The following is a 20727-nucleotide window of genomic DNA, read 5'->3' as shown; positions in this document are numbered from 1 at the left end:
GCAATTTACCACAAAGTAGAACGTCCTTCTGCTTTGCAGAATGTAATCACTAAAATAACATTTAGAGATTTAATTTTTTCTATTTGATATTATACTGGGGCGCGGAGAAAATTCCTTTATAAATGCTAAGGAGCTGGAAATAAGCTTTAATTATCATGAGGCTTCTTCCCCATCTACGGCAGCATTCACACCATTTTTTCTAACATATACAAATATTCATTTATCCAAAATCTTTTTAGATACAGGGTCTTATTTTTACATGAAAATGTAATGAAATCATTGGAGAATAGGAAATAATTGGCAGCCATTTGGTTTTTACTTTCCAGTCTTGTGTTGGGCAGAAAATTGCTGATTCATGATGTGTTACATGACCTATTAATATAAATGGATAAATTTCCCTTAGGATACATAGGTAGCTTTGACATGCCTGCAAAAAATTGATAATTTTAGGACAATTCTGAGGCTGTGGATTGATAGAATGCATAATGAAAGCTGTTCTGGTAATAAGTAATGTAAGTGACTATGACGTGCTTGACAAGGTTAAAATGGCTATTTTAGGTCCTTTTACAAGGCTGCAGAAGTGTTGAATTAGATTGCTGGGATGGAGATGACGGCATGCCTATTATTTATCATGGTCACACTCTTACTACTAAAATCCCCTTTAAGGTAAGGTGCTATGGAGTTATATATTACTGCTTATATTGGGTCGGGATTCTTCTTTTGATTTCCTGTTTTATTAGCATATGTATATTTTTATATTACTCATTGATGTTTGTTTTATATAAAATAATTAGGTATTTGGGAATTATTATTGTGTTTGTAAAGATTACCCTTGTAACATCGTAATATACTGAATCCTGACCAATGATAGTGTAGGACATCAGGGTTAGGAACCCAAAGAAAAAGGTAAGACAATGTGCCCACTTACAACATGTGATACGTCAGAATCCGAAGGTTTGAAATCAGATATAATCTTTATTCAGGTACCGAGCACTACGCGGTTTGGGAATTATCTTTCCCGAAACGCGTAGTGCTCGGTACTTGAATAAAGATTGTACCTGGTTTGAAGCCTTTGGTTTTGGGAATTTTTCTTTCTAAAACGAGTAGTGATTGGTACCTGAATAAAGACTGTATCTAGTTTCAAACCTTCACATTATCACGTACGATATCATGTGATACGATTAGCATGTATCACATGTTTTAAGTGCACGCATTGTCCTACCTTTTTCCCTGGGTTCCTGACCCTGATGCACCATATCGTTTGACGCCACATTTGTTGACGTAAGGATAAGGTCACTGCCACCATAATTTGGGTTTATTTGAAGCCAACTGGTCATTGTGACCACTCACAACCCTGCAAGGTAAGAAGCCAATCAGGCGTTCTGATATCCCAAAAACTGTATCACGCTATTTGCCGCTCGGCATCTCCCCTTTATTTGTTTGTGAGCAATGATAGCAAAGAACATTGGCACTACGGTGGCCAGTGGAACAATCTTGGAAGCAATTGATAATTTTGTATGTTACTTATAGAAGACTTATGTAGTGTAAAACTCTGTTCACACTAGTATTATGACTTCCGCTAAGGCTGCATAGGAAAAGCTTTTGGTTTACAGACAGAGACAATGACATCAAGTAACATTAGCTCAATGTCCTGATTTTGTGCCACATTGCCAAGATTTTAAGGGCATCTGTGAGCTCTTATGATTACAAATTACACTGCCATATAGTGGTCTGGAAATATACCTATGGACGTGGAGCGAGGTGTAATTACCAAGAAAACGCACTCTTCTGATATGAAAATGAGTTGGCAAGTGCTCAGTGGGTGGACCTGGTCACAGCAAGTGCTCAGTGCGTGGACCTGGTCAATGCAAGTGCTTAGAGACTTGTACCCTATCCTTCTCCCTTTGTATGCAGAGCTGTTTGAGTAGAGTACTGCGCATGCACTGTCTTGAGACTGGAGAGCGCATGCGCGAGATTTCAGTATAAAGGAGAATGATATTGGACTGTGCTGTAGACACCACTCAAAACAAAAAGGGAAGGGCAGGTTTATGGGGGATATCCTGCTTTCTATAATTGGAACTATCCACTGAGCAGCTGTAAACTAATTTGCATATCAAATCAAGATAATTTTAATAGTTTAATAATATTATAATAATATTAATTACTATTCCACATCTTCGAGTCCAGGTAGGTTTGTGAATGTGTTTTTGATAGACTTGGTTTATTTTACTGGTCGGTATTTTTTACAACTCACATAGAATAAAATGTGACTTGAACCTTTTTGTCTGATGATTTTTTTCTTTTTTATAGGATGTTATTGAAGCTATAGATCGCAATGCATTCATCAACTCTGAAATGCCAATTGTACTGTCCATAGAGAATCACTGTTCTTTACCGCAGCAACGCAAGATGGCTGACATATTCAAGGTGATGATGCACTCGGTTTGCCCTTTTTACTTTTGTGTATATCACATATGTTTTCCTCTAAAACACAAAATCTATTTCAGACTGTATTTGGAGAAAAGCTGGTGACAAAGTTCCTATTTGAGAGTGACTTTTCAGATGATCCAATGCTACCCTCTCCATGGCAACTAAGGAAGAAAGTGCTATTAAAGAACAAGAAGCTTAAAGCCCATCAGACGCCTGTGGATATTTTAAAACAAAAGGTTAGTGTTTGCTTTATGGTAAGCTGCAAAAGAAGAATCTGGGCTACATTTGAGCATTTTATGTTGTGTTTCCTGGATATAAGTTAACTTCGCCTACATAGAACATATTGTAAGGGGTAGCCAAGCAGGGATATGGGGTTGTTCCACCTTGGGGGTGGTCATGCAAGGAGGCCAGTCAAGGTAAAATAAAACACAAAAAAACATACACCTGACCACGGTGCTCTGATGTCCTCCGCTGCTGTCTGGTCCAGCATCGCCCCCAGTGCTTCTTCCAGCAGAAGTCCTTGTCTCACATGACTATGGAAGGGAACCAGTGGTCACGTGTGGCAAGGACTTCCACCGGAACAAAACTCCAGGAGCAACAGAACCAGAACGTGGTGGGAGTCACCAGATCATCAAGAATGGGTGAGTATGATTTTTGGGTTTTTCACTTTCCCTGGTCTCCTTGTGAAAAATTGTATATCAAGGACACCCTTTTGCAAGTCAGTAAATGAGGTGGGGGGAAGGCAAGAAGATCCCCAACCAGGTGAATTTATTTTTTTCAGTGGTAAGACATAATATTGGTCATAGCAACCAATCTCATCGCAGTTTACATTTGCAGGCGTAGAATACAAAATGAAAACTGAATGGTCATCGGTTGCACAACAAAAAAAGAAATTTCTGCTGTTTCTTTGCTATGAAGTCAAGTGGGCGGTCTGATCAGTGATGACCGCCTCCCTCCTATCTCTGTGCATACAGAGATAGCGATCAATCACTGATAGGCCCGCCTCCTGGACTTCTTAGCCTAGAAAGAGCAGAGATTTCATTGAATAAAATCTAAGTTATATTGAATCTTTCCCTACAGACCTATAGATCCGTCTCCTTCGCTCTTCCTGCAGACTACGCTGCATTTTCCAGGTTCACTTTGTATAGTAACATCCTACAGACATTCTCAGTTCTCATTCACACTCTCTTCCTGACAGGCACATCAGCTTGCCAGCATGCAGGCACAAGCCAGTAATGGTAACCAAATAATGAATACCAGTACCAACAATGAAGAGGAAGATGACGATGAAGATGACTATGATTATGACTATGAGTCTCTTTCGGACGGTAAGTATGCCAATTCACAATATCCAATCACTGTACGATATATCATTTATACAGCTACCTTATATTCTCAGGTCCTTCACTGTCTATATTGGTGCGGCAGGATATTTACAATATTTTCATTCATTGCTTTTAAGGCGTTTTGTCCATAACACCCCGAATGACACATACATTTTCATATCGGGGCACATTTATCAGTACTGTTGAACTTTACATTGTCTAAAACTATGAATTTGGTTATTAGTTTTAGACATATTTATGAATCTGACATAAAATCTTTCCCACTTTCCGTCACAGCATAAGTCTGGCTCTTTCCCATGCACCAAAATTCTGACTCATTTTTTTGATGCGCCAAAAAATTGGTCTCCATTGGACCAAAAACATCTGTCTCCAATGCCTGTGCACCAAAGCTTTATTAATTCTTCAACTAAGTTTACACCATTTTTGCTTGGTCCACTTTGCGCAAACAAATCTGTGTCCTATTCGTTCCTGTTTCATTAATGTGTCAGAAAGCGAGACAAAAACGCGTTGTATTTTTTTGTTCTTACTGATGCATGCTGTTCATAAGTATGTTAAAAATCATAAATTTGGATGCAAATGGACTTCTATATATATATATATATATATATATATATATATATATATATATATATATATATATATACACACCCCAATATCCACCCCAATACAATACACCCCAATATCGACATGGTCTTCCCTGTAACGTATAGCCGCTTCTAACAACATGGCTGTAAATTTGGCATATGCAATTTTTCTACGCATTCTGTGAAAATATTTTACACTCGCTCAACAAAAAGGGGCGCTGTCTGGACGAAATGACCAGTGGTCTGGCTAATACAAAGTCATATTAATGCTTGTAATAGAAGTTTATTGCTTTGCTAAGCTGCTTAGTGCTTGACTGTAGAACAAGTCATCCATCTTCTTTATGACTGAATCTGAAGAACCGAACGCGTTTCCACTTACAAGCGCACCGCCAATGTAGTCATCATACACCGGCCTATACCTGCATGCTGTCACACAATATAATTCTGTAGTATAAGTGTGTAAGTGCTACTAAATATCATGTTTGCGTTGATTCATGCTTTTCATGACTAATACACCAATGGCCTGCATGGATGTCTTTCTCGTCCAACGTTTCCTTCCATTTTACATATTTAGCCAGTAACATCTTTATTTCTCATGTTTTTCTATGAATTATTCAATGATATTAATTCATCGTTTCCTTTTCTGACTGCCTGTTTGACTCTCTTCCTGTAGCTGATGGCCTTAATGCTTCCCCTGCGCCTAACAGCCAGGAAGGTAAAAGCCATGTGAATGGATCTTGTATCTGCATGGATTCCTAGAGCTCCTCATGTCTTACTTATCCAAGTGCTCGCTTTACAGAAAGCTGTGTGTCTCTGTTCACGGTGTGAAGGTTATGCTTCCTTGTACACGTAACGCGTTTTGCAGTGTGTGATTTGCTACACAGTTTGGCTTTTGGACTATCTATTGGATGTGGCTCACTGTTTATTCACTTAATGCATGCTTAACCTTTCTATGGTTTACAATATAATGTATACTATGTACTATTCGTACAGTGGATTTTTATATTTTTGTGGGTTTTTTGTCCTGTTATGCATACATCTTGAATATTCGGGATAATAATCGCTTATAGTTTATAGACAGGTTTTGCTCTCTTTCCCAGGAATACCTTCTATTTATTAAGGCCCTGTTAGACCTGCCAATACTCTACTAATACTAAGGATAAAAGATGCAGAAAATCTGCTGCACATCCCCCATACTCATAATCACGGCAGTGCTGCTGAAAATCCTTGCAGCCTATGGCAGAGAAACCATTACAGTAGAGATTGTCCAACCCCACTGAATCTGTAATCAGGCCAATGCAAACGAGTGCCGATCAATGTAGTCTTCGTTGATCGGCACCTCGGCTGTAGGAGATCTGGTTGTGTAGATGACTATTTGACCAAGCTGACTTTGTATAGTAATTTGCAGTGATAAACATGCAAAGGAAAATTCAATGGGCAATAAAAACTTTCCAGTAGTCTAAGGCCTGGTTCACATCTGCGTTCGGTATTCTGCTCGAACGGAATACCGAACGCATTGACAAGTGCTGAGCTTATGAAAGCACACGGACCCCATAGACTATAAGGGAGTCTGTGTTTTCCGTGCGGTGTCTGCACAAATTGTACAGAGAGAAAAGTACTTCATGAACTACTTTCCTCTCCACATGACTTGTGCGGACACCGCGCAGAAAATACACAGACCCCATTATAGTCTTCCCTATGTAATGCCTGAATCTGCGCAGAGGCTGCTGTGATCACAGGCTTTTATGAACTTGCAAGCTCTATATACAGACTAAAAGCTTGTCCGGATAAGATATAAAGGTTATTTTAGCTCTTTTTCTCATCATCTATGGGCTTGTGCAGCTGCCACCAGCAGAGAGGAAGTAAATGGCCGTAAATCTAGTAATTCTAGTTTATTTCTACTCCTTACTAAATGGAATGTAGTGTTCAGTCTGCAAGTGAATGATACTAATAAACAGCATGAAGTTTTGTTAATGAGAGCTCATAGACTTGACTTTCTACACCGAGGTGATATCCCAATAGACTGTTAACAGGATGCTTTACATATCGGACAAAATCTGTGTAAGTGAGTGGCGGTTCTTTACTCTATGGCAGGTAGTAAAGGATGGATTATCGGCCATTAAATGGATATCCTGCAAAAGGTAGCGTTTTCTTTCACATCCCAGCATCATTGCTGAATTCTGCTTTTTCTATATCATACCGTATGTATGTTGTGATAGACAACAGATCAATCAAACTATTGAAAGTCAGCATTGCAAAAACATTAATCTAGTACTTTTATGTCAATTAACCCTTCAATGATCACTAGAAAGATAAGGGTCATTAGGCCTAGTTCCCAGATGTGTCTCCTGTATAACAGAGTACACAAATTAAGGAGCCTTTTCTATAAGTTATTCAATAGTAGCAGTAGCTACTGGGCTATTCTAGATGGCACAAGGTAAGTTGGGGCCGAATGACAGAATTGGCATTTGGGCCCAGGAGCTTTAAGTTATGCTTCTGGCTGCAGTGTAATGATGACTATATGGATTTAGCATTGGCCTTCTCATTTGGGTATTGCTCTCATTGCAGATAACATACTCGATGATCGCCCTGAAATGAAGCCATGTAGTGATAAACTGCAATTTGAATACAATGAGGAAGCGCCCAAGAGAATCAAGAAAACTGATGGCACCATTGTTGGCAACAAAGGAAAGGTAATTGTTTCTTCATGAGTAATAAAGAGAAATGGGGTCAAAGAGGAGAATTACCAACATTAGGTGAGGTACCATATTGGGTGCTGCTGTCATGGTGTGAGGTCTACCATGGTTTCACTGCTGGGGCTTTCCATCTGTTAGGATTTAATATTTACAATGGTGGTTACTGGGTCCATCCTCCCAGGGAGGGTCTCCACACTGCCATCCTTTGCACAAGGGCTTCGTGAGAGAGTCAGAGCTGTGACCATGGGAGCAGACTGATGGAGAAAGTGTAAAGGAGACGCAAACTTTGGTAACTTTGGTAATGGTGAGAGACTGTGGGAAAGAGAAGGAGAGAGAGATCTGGGAGATCTTGATGGAAAGACTACAGGAAGGAGAAATGCACTGGAACACATAAAGGAGTATGGGACTCTGTAAAGGTTTTAGGCAGATGTGGAAAAAAATGATATCTATTGTAGTATTCTGCATATCCTCACATCAGTATACCATATATTGTAGTATTCCACATATACTTACATCAGTATACCATGTATTGTAGTATTCCACCTATACTTACATCAGTATACCATATATTGTAGTACTCTGCATGTCCTCCTATCAGTATACCATATATTGTAGTATTCTGCATGTCCTCCTATCAGTATACCATATATTGTGTATTCTGCATATCCTCACATCAGTGTACCATATATTGTAGTATTCTGCATATCCTCACATCAGTATACCATATATTGTGTATTCTGCATGTCCTCTGATCAGTATACCATATATTGTAGTATTCTGCATGTCCTCCTATCAGTATACCATATATTGTAGTATTCTGCATGTCCTCCGATCAGTATACCATATATTGTAATATTCTGCATATCCTCACATCAGTATACCATATATTGTGTATTCTGCATATCCTCACATCAGTATACCATATATTGTGTATTCTGCATATCCTCACATCAGTATACCATATATTGTGTATTCTGCATGTCCTCACATCAGTATACCATATATTGTGTATTCTGCATATCCTCACATCAGTATACCATATATTGTGTATTCTGCATGTCCTCACATCAGTATACCATATATTGTGTATTCTGCATATCCTCACATCAGTATACCATATATTGTGTAATCTGCATATCCTCACATCAGTATACCATATATTGTGTATTCTGCATGTCCTCACATCAGTATACCATATATTGTGTAATCTGCATATCCTCACATCAGTATACCATATATTGTGTAATCTGCATATCCTCACATCAGTATACCATATATTGTAGTATTCTGCATGTCCTCCGATCAGTATATCATATATTGTGTATTCTGCATATCCTCACATCAGTATACCATATATTGTAGTATTCTGCATATCCTCACATCAGTATACCATATATTGTGTATTCTGCATGTCCTCCTATCAGTATACCATATATTGTGTATTCTGCATGTCCTCCTATCAGTATACCATATATTGTGTATTCTGCATGTCCTCCTATCAGTATACCATATATTGTGTATTCTGCATGTCCTCACATCAGTGTACCATATATTGTGTATTCTGCATGTCCTCACATCAGTATACCATATATTGTATATTCTGCATGTCCTCACATCAGTATACCATATATTGTGTATTCTGCATGTCCTCACATCAGTATACCATATATTGTAGTATTCTGCATATCCTCACATCAGTGTACCATATATTGTGTATTCTGCATATCCTCACATCAGTGTACCATATATTGTAGTATTCTGCATATCCTCACATCAGTATACCATATATTGTAGTATTCTGCATGTCCTCACATCAGTATACCATATATTGTGTATTCTGCATGTCCTCACATCAGTATACCATATATTGTAGTATTCTGCATATCCTCACATCAGTGTACCATATATTGTGTATTCTGCATATCCTCACATCAGTGTACCATATATTGTAGTATTCTGCATATCCTCACATCAGTATACCATATATTGTGTAATCTGCATATCCTCACATCAGTATACCATATATTGTAGTATTCTGCATGTCCTCCTATCAGTATACCATATATTGTGTATTCTGCATATCCTCACATCAGTATACCATATATTGTAGTATTCTGCATGTCCTCCTATCAGTATACCATATATTGTAGTATTCTGCATGTCCTCCTATCAGTATACCATATATTGTAGTATTCTGCATATCCTCACATCAGTATACCATATATTGTGTATTCTGCATATCCTCACATCAGTGTACCATATATTGTGTATTCTGCATATCCTCACATCAGTATACCATATATTGTGTATTCTGCATGTCCTCCGATCAGTATATCATATATCGTGTATTCTGCATATCCTCACATAAGTATACCATATATTGTGTATTCTGCATGTCCTCCGATCAGTATACCATATATTGTGTATTCTGCATGTCCTCCTATCAGTATACCATATATTGTGTATTCTGCATGTCCTCCTATCAGTATACCATATATTGTGTATTCTGCATGTCCTCACATCAGTATACCATATATTGTAGTATTCTGCATGTCCTCACATCAGTATACCATATATTGTAGTATTCTGCATGTCCTCACATCAGTATACCATATATTGTGTATTCTGCATATCCTCACATCAGTATACCATATATTGTAGTATTCTGCATATCCTCACATCAGTGTACCATATATTGTGTATTCTGCATATCCTCACATCAGTGTACCATATATTGTAGTATTCTGCATATCCTCACATCAGTATACCATATATTGTGTTTTCTGCTTGTCCTCACATCAGTATACCATATATTGTGTATTCTGCATGTCCTCACATCAGTATATATTGTAGTATTCTGCATGTCCTCCGATCAGTATACCATATATTGTAATATTCTGCGTGTCCTCCCATGAGTATAGACCATTGGTAGCCAGGCTTCTTTGGAGGAGTCCAATGTCTGTTAACATTTGACACGAGGCATTTATCCTTTTGCCCAGGTCTATGACATGGAACTGGATGAAGAGTTTTATCTCCCTCAAAACAAAAAAGAAAGTAGACAAATTGCCCCAGAACTATCCGACCTTATCATCTATTGCCAAGCTGTGAAATTTCCTGGTAAGTTCAATAATCTGTCTTGTCATTCCTTGGCAGTGGTTTCGATGCTGACTGCAGAGTGTAGTTAGTCCGGCTCTAGGCCAGATCAATAAATTTTTACTTTGAACATCTCCCTTTGAAGTGTTTAGAAGGCTGGTCCATTAGTTTAGATTAGATTCACATTTAGGTATGAGCAGGTTTTATTAGATCTAGGTAAATAAACAGATAGAAGACTGTACTAGCACCGAACAAGAAGAAAGCACAGAGTATAGCGGGTAATGCTTGTGTAGAGGAGCGACCCTTGTGTTGGTGTATACAGTAATAGGCGCATAACCGTTTCATGACCTAGTTGTCCTTTTATCTCCAGACAGTATATACAAGCGCCTGGTAATGGCTGGAAGTGTTTTATTTTGTGGGCTTTTGTCCTTTTTTGTGTTACACATTAGGAATTATATTTCTTTTAGATTAAAAAAAGAGTCTTTATTTCCCATCAAATAACAATTTTGGGGTATTGTACAATTTTATGAATAATGTTACATTGGTCATCTTTAAATGTGTTGTCCAAGACCAAAAGGTAATGGATACTGATAGATACTTTATTAGATCGGTTGAGGACTGACACCTGGACCTTGCACCAGAAGCCATATATAAGGTGTATGACTGGTAGGAAGTCTACTGCTACTCAAGTGAATGGAGAACAGATGTGCAGTCCTCCTGCACTATTGCTACAGTATATGGAGCCAAAAGCTGTATATATACACTGTAGCGGGGGTGCTGGGAAACTCCCATTTAGAGTTGCTTCCAGCTCTATACCTTGGTTTATGGCGTTGTGAGCACAATCTGATCTAAGTATCACCGTATTGAAGTCCGAATTAATGAAGTTGATGTATAAGCTAGCTTAGAGAGACACACACACACATAGCTATGGTGTATATAGTGGGTTCTGCTTTAATGGAGGGAAAGAAGTCGTTTTAATACATTGTATAGACTAAGAACAGGTTGGACTAATATAATTAGCATAACATGATCGGTGGCAAGGTTGTAAAATAGTTCTGGCACATGGCTAATGGATAAAAAACTGGAAAGAAGTCACATTCCATTAAGGCTTAGGGGGGATATGGAGCTCTTCAAGCAAAGAGGAGTGTAAGATGGCTACAGGCGTGGCACCACATGGCCCTGGAGTCCAACATGGAGGTTACACAAGCTGACATCCTCCACAGCTTCCGGCAGCCGAATCAGCCAATTGATGCAGGGTCCACGTGTGAAATACCCGGCGATCTGATACTGATGACCTTACCTGTGGATGATCAGTATCATTCAGTATCAGTATCATTCAGTCTCCTTTATAGTAAACACATTGTTTTTCCTGTATCTGAACAAATTAGAAGTGATCTCCATTATTTATTTCTCTTACCTGTGTAGCGTTGACATATTCCATAGTGCATCTATTTCGGGAAGAGCTTCATCACATCTGAGAGAATGTACTCATTTACTGCTTACCCAACTTTTCTAGGCTCCTGATTGACAAATCTATCCCTACAAATTAGTCCACATTAGACTAAAGCGGCCATTTACAGAATGTGGTCTCCTACTACATCAGAGGTAGTGGAGGGATCTCTGCGTTTTAATCTTCTACGATGAAATCTCGGCATGCTCGGGATTGGCAGCCTGTGACGATTTTAACATTCCAGATGGGCTGTTCCTTAAAGTGTGAGGGGGTCTGTCTGGGAGAAGCAAATATAGGCATCTGCACACTGGGCTGTGCTGGAACTGAACTCCATAGTTTATCATGCCAAGTAGTCATGAGATATAGCGCCGTATCAGGAGTCTCTACAGGACTTGTTGTAGACCTCCATCTGGTCCATTATTATTCATCAGGGTGATAGGTTTATGTGCAAATCGGTATAACCCGTAAATATGTGCTTAGGATCCTGCCAGGACTGCTGGATAGCAGGACTACCATAAACATAAAATGGATCATCTTATGCTTTCATTCTGAATAATTTCCTGCTTTCAATAGGATTGCATTGTGTATTTCATTTTACTTTCTTTAATTAAATGGAAATATTGAATGGCCATACAAATATATTATTCATTTTATTATTTTTTCAACCTTCCTGTTGGCAACCATATTGGATGCATACCGTTTCTGTGTTCTCTGTATAGCTAGTACAGCAGCGTGCGTGCACTTTATGGCAGATGTGTTAAACTGGAGATGTCCAGATATAGGAAAAGTTATTTGGTTGTTATGGAAATATAAATTTATAAACTTACTAATATAGTTTAATTGTAAAGACATCACTAAATCTCCAATTTTGGCTCTGGTTCCTGGGTCTAGAAAGCTCCACTTCCATTTATTTTATAACGCCTCTCTCCGCTCCACCGCTATACCGCTACGGGTCAATTGACCCGTAGCAGAGGGGAAAGGGGAAAAGGATGGTGACAGGCGAACGTGTCCATTTACGGTTCACCTCCGACCCCAAGGCTAAGGAGCTACTCGGTTGATCCTGCCTGTAGCATATGCTTGTCTCAAAGATTAAGCCATACACGTCTAAGTACTCGTACACTTTAGTTGGTTTAGTTCATTGGCTAAAACTAGTTTATTGGCTGATTCATAGACAGAGAAGAAGACTGACTTAGTTAATGAACTGAGTCACCCACAACCCCATTCATATATGTCACCGACATACAGAGGAGGAGGAAGCTCTTTGCCTGTGTTGGAACAAAACTGGTGCTTATGGGATCTCAGACCAGCAAAGAAATCAGGGCATTGGGGCACATTTTACAATTTAGCTATATTAGAAAGTTCTCGTAATTTATATTTCCCAAAAAATAAATTAGATGGACAATCTATTTAATTGTCAGAAAAACCTCGATCAACTAATACAATCTTCTTGATGTGATGGAGCTACTCCTTCTTAGAGACCAAGAAGTGACAGGGAAGATGCATATACTATGTGTGCATAGCTTATATGGGATTTGAACAATGCACAAAGGATATCATCTATTATTTTGCCCCAACCCTGCTGATTCTGTCCCATTCTACACAGCAAAGCTGACAAGTGATCTACAGACAAGAGCTTATGTGTGTGACACCCTATAGTGTGGAAACTAATAATTCAAGGTTTTCTTGTATACACTGTCACATAAAATCACATATAGGTTTCATATTAATATGTTCAGGATAAAAATCTGCTTTTAATATGTTCATTTTCTAAGGCTGTGAAGCTATTGAAGCTGATTAATTGGCCTCACTCATTAGGGGCCGTGGCCATATATTTTTATGTTTTTTGCCAAATTTGACATTATTTATGGCAGGATAATTACTCATGGAGTTGGTAAAGAAAAATGTAAATGTAAATTGAGAAATAAAAGATTCATTAATCGTCATTTTCACATCACCCTTTTATTCACTGTCGTCTACTGCAAAGTGTCTATTTGTCTTGGCCATAAACTGCACGTAGAAGATATGGATGGGAGATTAGTGATGTAGTGTAGAGCATGACAAGCTGGTTCAGTTCCATAAAATGTACTCTACAAAGGCCACGGAAAATGTCGTGCCCTCTTGGTCTGCTTGTTTGGTTCATTAGTCTTAATTTTATGGGAACAGGCCTTTCAACATTAAACCCATGTGGATCTGGCAGAGGAAAGGATAGAAGAGGCAGGAAGTCCATTTTTGGCAACAATCCTGGTAGAACAAGCCCCGGGGAACCAACGACACTGGCCAAAACATCTGGAAAAGGTAATGTATGTATATTCTATTCTGACTTAATAAATGGACTTCTGCTCTGTCCCGTGATACATAATATGGAAGTTTAATATATAGGGTTATTGTTTTATATTTGTATCTAGGAGATGAACGTTTTTATGACTCCATGTGTTTTCTGCAGGCAGCAGTGAAACGCGGCAGAGCTGGGAGGAGCCATGTTCACCTCCATTTAACCCAAGCACTTCATTGAGCGCCATCATTCGGACACCCAGGTGCTATCACATCTCGTCACTCAATGAAAATGCGGCCAAGCGTCTGTGCCGGCGGTATTCTCAGAAGCTGATTCAGCATACTTCCTATCAGTTACTAAGAACATATCCGGCCGCTACACGAATTGACTCTTCCAATCCCCATCCGCTTATTTTCTGGCTTCATGGAATACAGTTGGTTGCACTTAACTATCAGACGGATGGTGAGTAATAAGCAGTCAGTCTAGTATATAGATATATATATATATATATCTATATGTACAAATGGCATGATAATAAGTAAAGTACATTGAGGATGACTGCTATGTGAATAGTGGATGTAGATATAGTACATGGACATCAGGAATATTCCCTTGTCGCCGTGTAGGTGACTTTGATAGTCACTGACCTCCCATGCAGTGGTGTAACTAAAGTCTTGTGGGCCTCGGTGCAATCTTTTGCCCCCCCTACCTCATCCCTACAGTTAATTTTTGATAGTGATGGTTACTGGTGCTAAGGCATTGGCCTAACCACACTAAGGTTGATTAATCTGTGGGTCTTCATGGTTTATGGGCCAGATGGAAGCTGCAATCTCAATATTGTTGCCAGTGCTTATGGGCCCCCTAAGGCTCCTGGGCCCCTTGTAACCCTTTGCATCCCCTCAAGTTACGCCCCTGCTCCCATGTCAGTATAGTGGGAATAACCAAGGCTCCACGTACACGAACATGTGCATTGTCAGCATGTAGCTGTATTTTTCACGGCTAGCATACTGACCCATTATTTTCTATGGGCCCCATACACATGCCATTTATTAACAGGGGTCCATGTATTGGGCCATGAGCCTGGGACAAATCTTAAGATAGGCCCGATTCCGGTCCGTTTGCAGTCCGGGCTCACTGAAGAAAATCTAAGGGTCTGGTAGACAGACAGCACACAGATGTTATCCATGTGCCATCCATGCTGTTTTACCATGGACCCTGCAAATATACACATTTGTGTACACTTCTATTGTGACATAGCAAACGGACGGCAAGGGCAACATGCTGCACTATATACCTCCCTCAAATATTATGCCCCCCTTTTATCGGCATCTGTTCATCTCTGCTTTATTACTCTGCACTTACAGTATACGTCTATGCCTGTTGCTTAGTAAGTATATTACACCATCTGCTCTATATGATTGTCTTGCTAGTGGGTTGGCACACTGCGCAGTATTAGGTCATCTCCACCTTCATATATGATATTGGCTCACTTTTTGGCATTAGATTTAAGAAGAATTTGTTATTTGGGAAACATCCAGGAACTACAAAACCCTCTCAAACGTTGTCAAACATTGTTCAAACACCTACATCCACTATTCACATAGCAGTGATCCTCCATGTACTTCTCTGTATCTACAAATAAGACCCAGTAAATTGCTGTAAGGTTGTGTCAGTCTACAGCTTTTATACATTATATGATATTGTGCAGCAGAAGACCACTGAGGACCCTAAAATGAACAGGGTGTGGACCCCATGCGTCTAGCATACCCGCAACTTCCATCATCTTATATTGAAATCAAAATTGTAAAAAATCTTGCTATGTGTCACATAAGAACAATGATAATATTAGCTTGAAAGGGGTTTCTAAGTTAAAAATGAGGAATGACCTGAGGATAGGTTCTCATTATCGGAACAGTGCAGGTCAGCTCCTATTCATGTTAATGGGAGCTGCTTTGCAGTACCTGGTCTGGCCACTACTCAGAGAACGGGGCTGTCTGCTTCCTGCTCTATTCTCTGTGTATCATTTGCTGAAAACAGCTGATCATGGGGGTGCTGGGTGTCTGACCACCACCAGTCTGATAATTATGACAGATCTATAATATTTTTAACCTGGAAAAGCTAAGGAAAGGAGGAAGGGTGGAGAAATTGCACATTCCTCGGCATCAGTGTCTGGTAACACAGGGGAGAAGAGATTCCTTCGAGGCTGTAGGAAACTGAAGCTGATACAAAAGAGCTAGATAAGGGTATATTCACATTGCCGTTGGGGCCTCCATAAGAGACTCTGCCATAGATTCAGCTGAAAATTGGCAGAGAGAAAAGTACTGTATGGAGGAATTTTTTCTCTGCTGTTTTTATAGTAAAACCGAACTAGCATCCTTATGATCAGCTGGAGCAGAAGCAGACAGCTCTGTTATCTGAGTAGTGGCCATATCAGAATAAGACCGGACCTGCACTGCTCTGGTAATGACAACCTATCCTTAGGTCATTCCTCATTCTTAACCTAGAAATTCCCTTTAAGCTCATTTTATCATTTTTCTCATCTAACACATAGCAATAATTATTTTTTACAATTTTGATATCAATATAATATGATGCAAGTCCAGGGTATACTAGATGTATGGAGTCCACACCCTGTAGTCTATGGGGTCCTGGGGTGTTTGCGGGTTAGCAATGTTTAGTGGACATTGTTCAGGTCCCACGTTGGTCCCAAACGACAGAGAGCCTGGCACAAGTGTGAACCTAGCCTAAGACTGCAGCAGCCTGGAGTCACAGACCTCACAGCCAGCATGTATTACTGGATAAGAGACACATAAGAGACAGTCTCAAATTAGGAGCAAACTGCATATAAGAGGGCGTAGAAATACATAAGAGAATGGAGATTGTAGCCTGAAATCTAGTGCAACCTAGGGTGACCACTAACATATGTAGAAATATTATTTTCCTTGTTGGATGTGTCAGTAGCTGTTAATACTAACATTGCCGTGGATGGGGGGTAGTGAAAAAGTTAGAAAAAAAAAAATCCCAAATGGTCTATGCAAGCAAAGGAATTAACTCCTACCAGTACTGGAAGGCTGCCTGTATTATCTACATGACACTCATGGAGTATGAGCATGAAAGATAAGAACTATACTAAAGAATGGATGGAGAAAGCACTGTGTACCCAGACAGGGCCCTCCCGTCTCAAGGCCCCTCAAGCTGCATGTCTTATACTGCTGCCACTAATAATTTATACATACGGTAAATAACCTACCAAATATTTCATCTCCACTCTCTTACTGGAAAGTACATGACGGTGATATGACAATATGGGAGGTGTACTTTACAAGGTGCATTTATATGAAGCGGCCTTGTTAAACCTTATAAATGAGAAGTTCTCATGTTTGTTTTTTATGGCCCGAGTCCAAGTGGCCTAGTGATGTCAGCATTTCAATCTGAGGTAGAATGACTCTTTTTCCCATGCTTCTTTCCCCTATTATTTATGCAGTCGTGGCACGTGATCTGCGCCTCTAGTATGGCTAACCTCTGTATATGTTCACATCTGGATCGTCATCTGTGTGAATGGCGCAGTTGAGCTTTGATCCTCATTCTTGGAATTCTCTGTGAACTAGAACTGTTCTCACTGCTTGTTTTAATAGTCAGACAGGGTTTCTCATCGCTTTTCCTTTTTACATAAACTTCACTATTCTTGAACCCAACAGGTGCCCGTCTCATTTAGTGTGTTATCATAATCCTATGGCCTGATCTATAAACACCATCAAATTAATGATCCGTAGGTGTTTTTGTGAAATTGTAGAATTTTATGGGAAGTCTACTGTATGTTAAGCTTGAGGATGTGAGGTCTTAGTATTTAGAGACAAGGCGGAAGATCTGTACTTAAGGCTAAGTAAGGCTAAGTATAGTGGAAACCTACAAGTTAAAGTACCTGTACCTCTGTAAGGTGGGGCCTGCAAGGGTGTGTAAAGCTGAGCATTGTGAGATCTTACAAGTAAGAGTACTTGTACATCTGTATTGTGAGATCTTATAAGTACCTGCACCTCTGTAAGGTGGGGCCTGCAGAGTTGCGTAAGGCTAAGTATTGTGGAATCTTCCAAGTAAGAATACCTGTACCTCTGTATTTTGAGATCTTATAAGTACCTGTACCTCTGTAAGGTGGAGCCTGTAGGAGTGCATAAGGTTAAGTATTGTGGAAACTTGCAAGTAAGAGTACCTGTACCTCTGTGGGGTGGGGCCTGCGGGGGTACACTCAGGATTTTCTTTTGGTGCTCCCTCCCCTTCCTGCTGTGTCGGACTGTCATCAACATCAAAGTCTCAGCACAAAAGGAAAGCGATGGCCATTCCTGACTCTCCTGCTGTGGCAGGACTTGCATGATGAATTATCATCAAATGCATCTCCTATTGGCACTGCCACAGGGGTGAACCTGCCCCTTTTGCCGCCCGAGGCGAACGACAGAAAGCCGCCCCCCCCCCCCCTCGGGAGGAGGGGGCGTAGCGGAGCAGAAGGGGCGGGGCTAAGTGAAGGGGCGGGGCGGAGTGGCACGAAGAGGACCTGCTCTCTGCCTGAGCGTGAGGGGAGGCTGCTGGAGTAGCGCTGCTCCAGTGGCCTCCCCAATCCACCGCTCGGTGCTAAGCCAGTCCAGGACAGCAAAAATTCTGCCCTCCCTGGGGCCCCGCCATAGCGTCGCCTGAAGCGGTCGCCTCATGGGAGGTGCGGCGCTGCCACTTTCCTGGGTTTTTTTGTTTTTTTTTCTTGTTTTTTTTATGTAGATTGTGAGCCCCACATAGAGCTCACTATCAGTACGCCTTTTTTTTGGAATATGGGATGGAAATCCATGCTGACACGGGGAGAACATACAAACTCCTTGCAGATGCGTTTTGCTCTTGGTGGGATTTGAACACCAGGACTCCAGATTTCCGTTCGGGGGTCCCCAAGTGGACATTCTGAACAGAAACCTGAACGTAGATGTGAATAGGGCCTTACATCCTCAAGATCCCTGCAGCCTCCGATGCCTGCATGTAAGGTACAAGGGGCCAGCGATTGGCTGATGTGGTCACATCAATATACAGCCTGTGACTAACACATCAAAGTATACAAGGACTGGCAGGGAGCACAGGTGAGGAATATTGTGAGTTTTGTGGGGGTGTTTCTGCAGCATATAAATAGTATTTCGAAGAGTATATATATATATATATATATATATATATATATATATATATATATATATATATACTGTATTCTTGGAACAGATACTTGATGTAGAGTTTGCACCAAATCCACATTGTGTGAACCAAGGCTGAACAGCCTGAGCCACAGCTTGTGTCTCCATATAAATGGCAGTATATTCTAGTATGACTATATTTTAATGATTCTCTGATGGAGGCAAAAATAAGTTACATAACTATGGTCATCATGTGAAACATTAACCTCCTGTATCTGCAGAATAGCATCTTCATCCAAGAGCCTTATATCCTGACCATGACCTAGTTCTGGCCTCTCCTTGTAGATCTGAACTGCACACATCAGGCACTTGGGTTAGAAAACGTGTTCTTATGGGAACTAAATATTCGGGTTATCCAGTGACCACATACACTTGGCAGGTTGCAGTCATTGTTGAATTGTTCAGTCACGCTTAGACCAGCGGTAGTAAATGGCACACATGCAGAAAATGGCCCAATTTAGCTACCAACCACCAGACGACGGGAATATCTCCATGTGCTGCTTAACTCTATAGTGCCTGGATTGTGTCTGACGTGTTCTTGAGGTTTCTTAAATTACAAGTAAAGCAACCCTCTGGTTCACAATAAAATAATCACAATATATGTATAAGATGTAGCGAAATACCTAACGCCCTAGTTTTTATTCTTTCTGGTGCGGTTCCTCCAATTTTCAGCAGATGCTTCATTTCTGTAATATGATCGCCAGCTTCTCTGACTGCTATGTGCAGACTGTTTATGGTTAAAGGGTCATTCCACAGAAATAGTTATCCTCTATAGGATACATTTCTGATTGTGTAGGGGGTCTGATCGCGGAGACCCCACCTCTACTGAGAATGGGGAATGTTTCACCTCCATTGCAGCTGCTGTAAAGTGGACACGTGCCCCAGCTCCCAAATCTCTATAAAGGGAATTGTGGAGATTGCCAAAGCACCGCCATCACCTATCTTTGCTCCCATTGAAGTGAATGGAGGAATGGGTACACCGGTGTCCACTAGGGGTGCGACAGCCATTACTGCCATTACAGCTTCAGTCCATCAGTGTTACTGATCTGTGATATGGATAAATTGGAAATCCATATTATACATGCTTAGACAGTCACTATAGACTTCCAGGGATGTAAGGCCTATAAACCTACATAGCGCAACGTATTGGGCTGAAAGATCATACAAAATAGTAGGTTAATATTGTTATACGTGGCTGATATTTGGATGAATACAGAAACTCCTACGCCTTTCTCTTTCAGACCTCCCGCTTCAACTGAACACTGCCATGTTTGAAGCGAATGGCGGATGTGGTTATGTCTTAAAGCCGCCAGTATTATGGGATAAGAGCTGCCCAATGTACCAGTCGTTCTCACCATTGGATCGCGAGTTAGAGAGTATGGAACCAGCAATATACTCATTGACGGTAAGATTTCTTATAAGTATATACTATATACCAGTCCTGCACCTTCAGATATGGAATAATATAATACTGTAATAAAACACGTGTGACTCAACCTTCTCTGTTCTAAACACTTTGCGCACAGCTTATTCTACTGAAATAGCCACCATAAATTTCTAGGTTTTAATCTATACATTGTGCTCGGAGGGAATGGTGTTTTTAATAGAAGACTTCTCTGTAATTATTTTGTTCTCGTAAG

At 40.2% G+C, this 20727-nt stretch overlaps 1 protein-coding gene across 7 annotated transcripts in view; it reads left to right on the top strand.

Moving 5' to 3' along the window:
* The window catches only part of PLCE1 (phospholipase C epsilon 1), a 172918-nt gene that overhangs the window by 132043 nt on the left and 20148 nt on the right, over positions 1-20727 (top strand). For 5 of the 7 annotated variants that reach the window (XM_075257889.1, XM_075257888.1, XM_075257894.1 and 2 more), the window contains 10 exons: positions 559-666; positions 2311-2427; positions 2508-2666; positions 3629-3758; positions 5034-5075; positions 6929-7053; positions 10056-10173; positions 13763-13894; positions 14043-14333; positions 20329-20492. In XM_075257889.1, the coding sequence (XP_075113990.1) occupies positions 559-666; positions 2311-2427; positions 2508-2666; positions 3629-3758; positions 5034-5075; positions 6929-7053; positions 10056-10173; positions 13763-13894; positions 14043-14333; positions 20329-20492 (1386 nt within the window). The remainder of the gene's footprint in view (positions 1-558; positions 667-2310; positions 2428-2507; positions 2667-3628; positions 3759-5033; positions 5076-6928; positions 7054-10055; positions 10174-13762; positions 13895-14042; positions 14334-20328; positions 20493-20727) is intronic. The other 2 variants (XM_075257890.1, XM_075257892.1) reach the window with 1 other exon arrangement.

This window comes from Leptodactylus fuscus, chromosome 10 (genome assembly GCF_031893055.1).
Source record: "Leptodactylus fuscus isolate aLepFus1 chromosome 10, aLepFus1.hap2, whole genome shotgun sequence".
In the NCBI taxonomy this organism is placed as follows: domain Eukaryota; kingdom Metazoa; phylum Chordata; class Amphibia; order Anura; family Leptodactylidae; genus Leptodactylus; species Leptodactylus fuscus.
The sequence above is the reverse complement of the archived record's forward strand: the minus strand, read 5'-3'. Positions and strand labels throughout refer to the sequence as shown.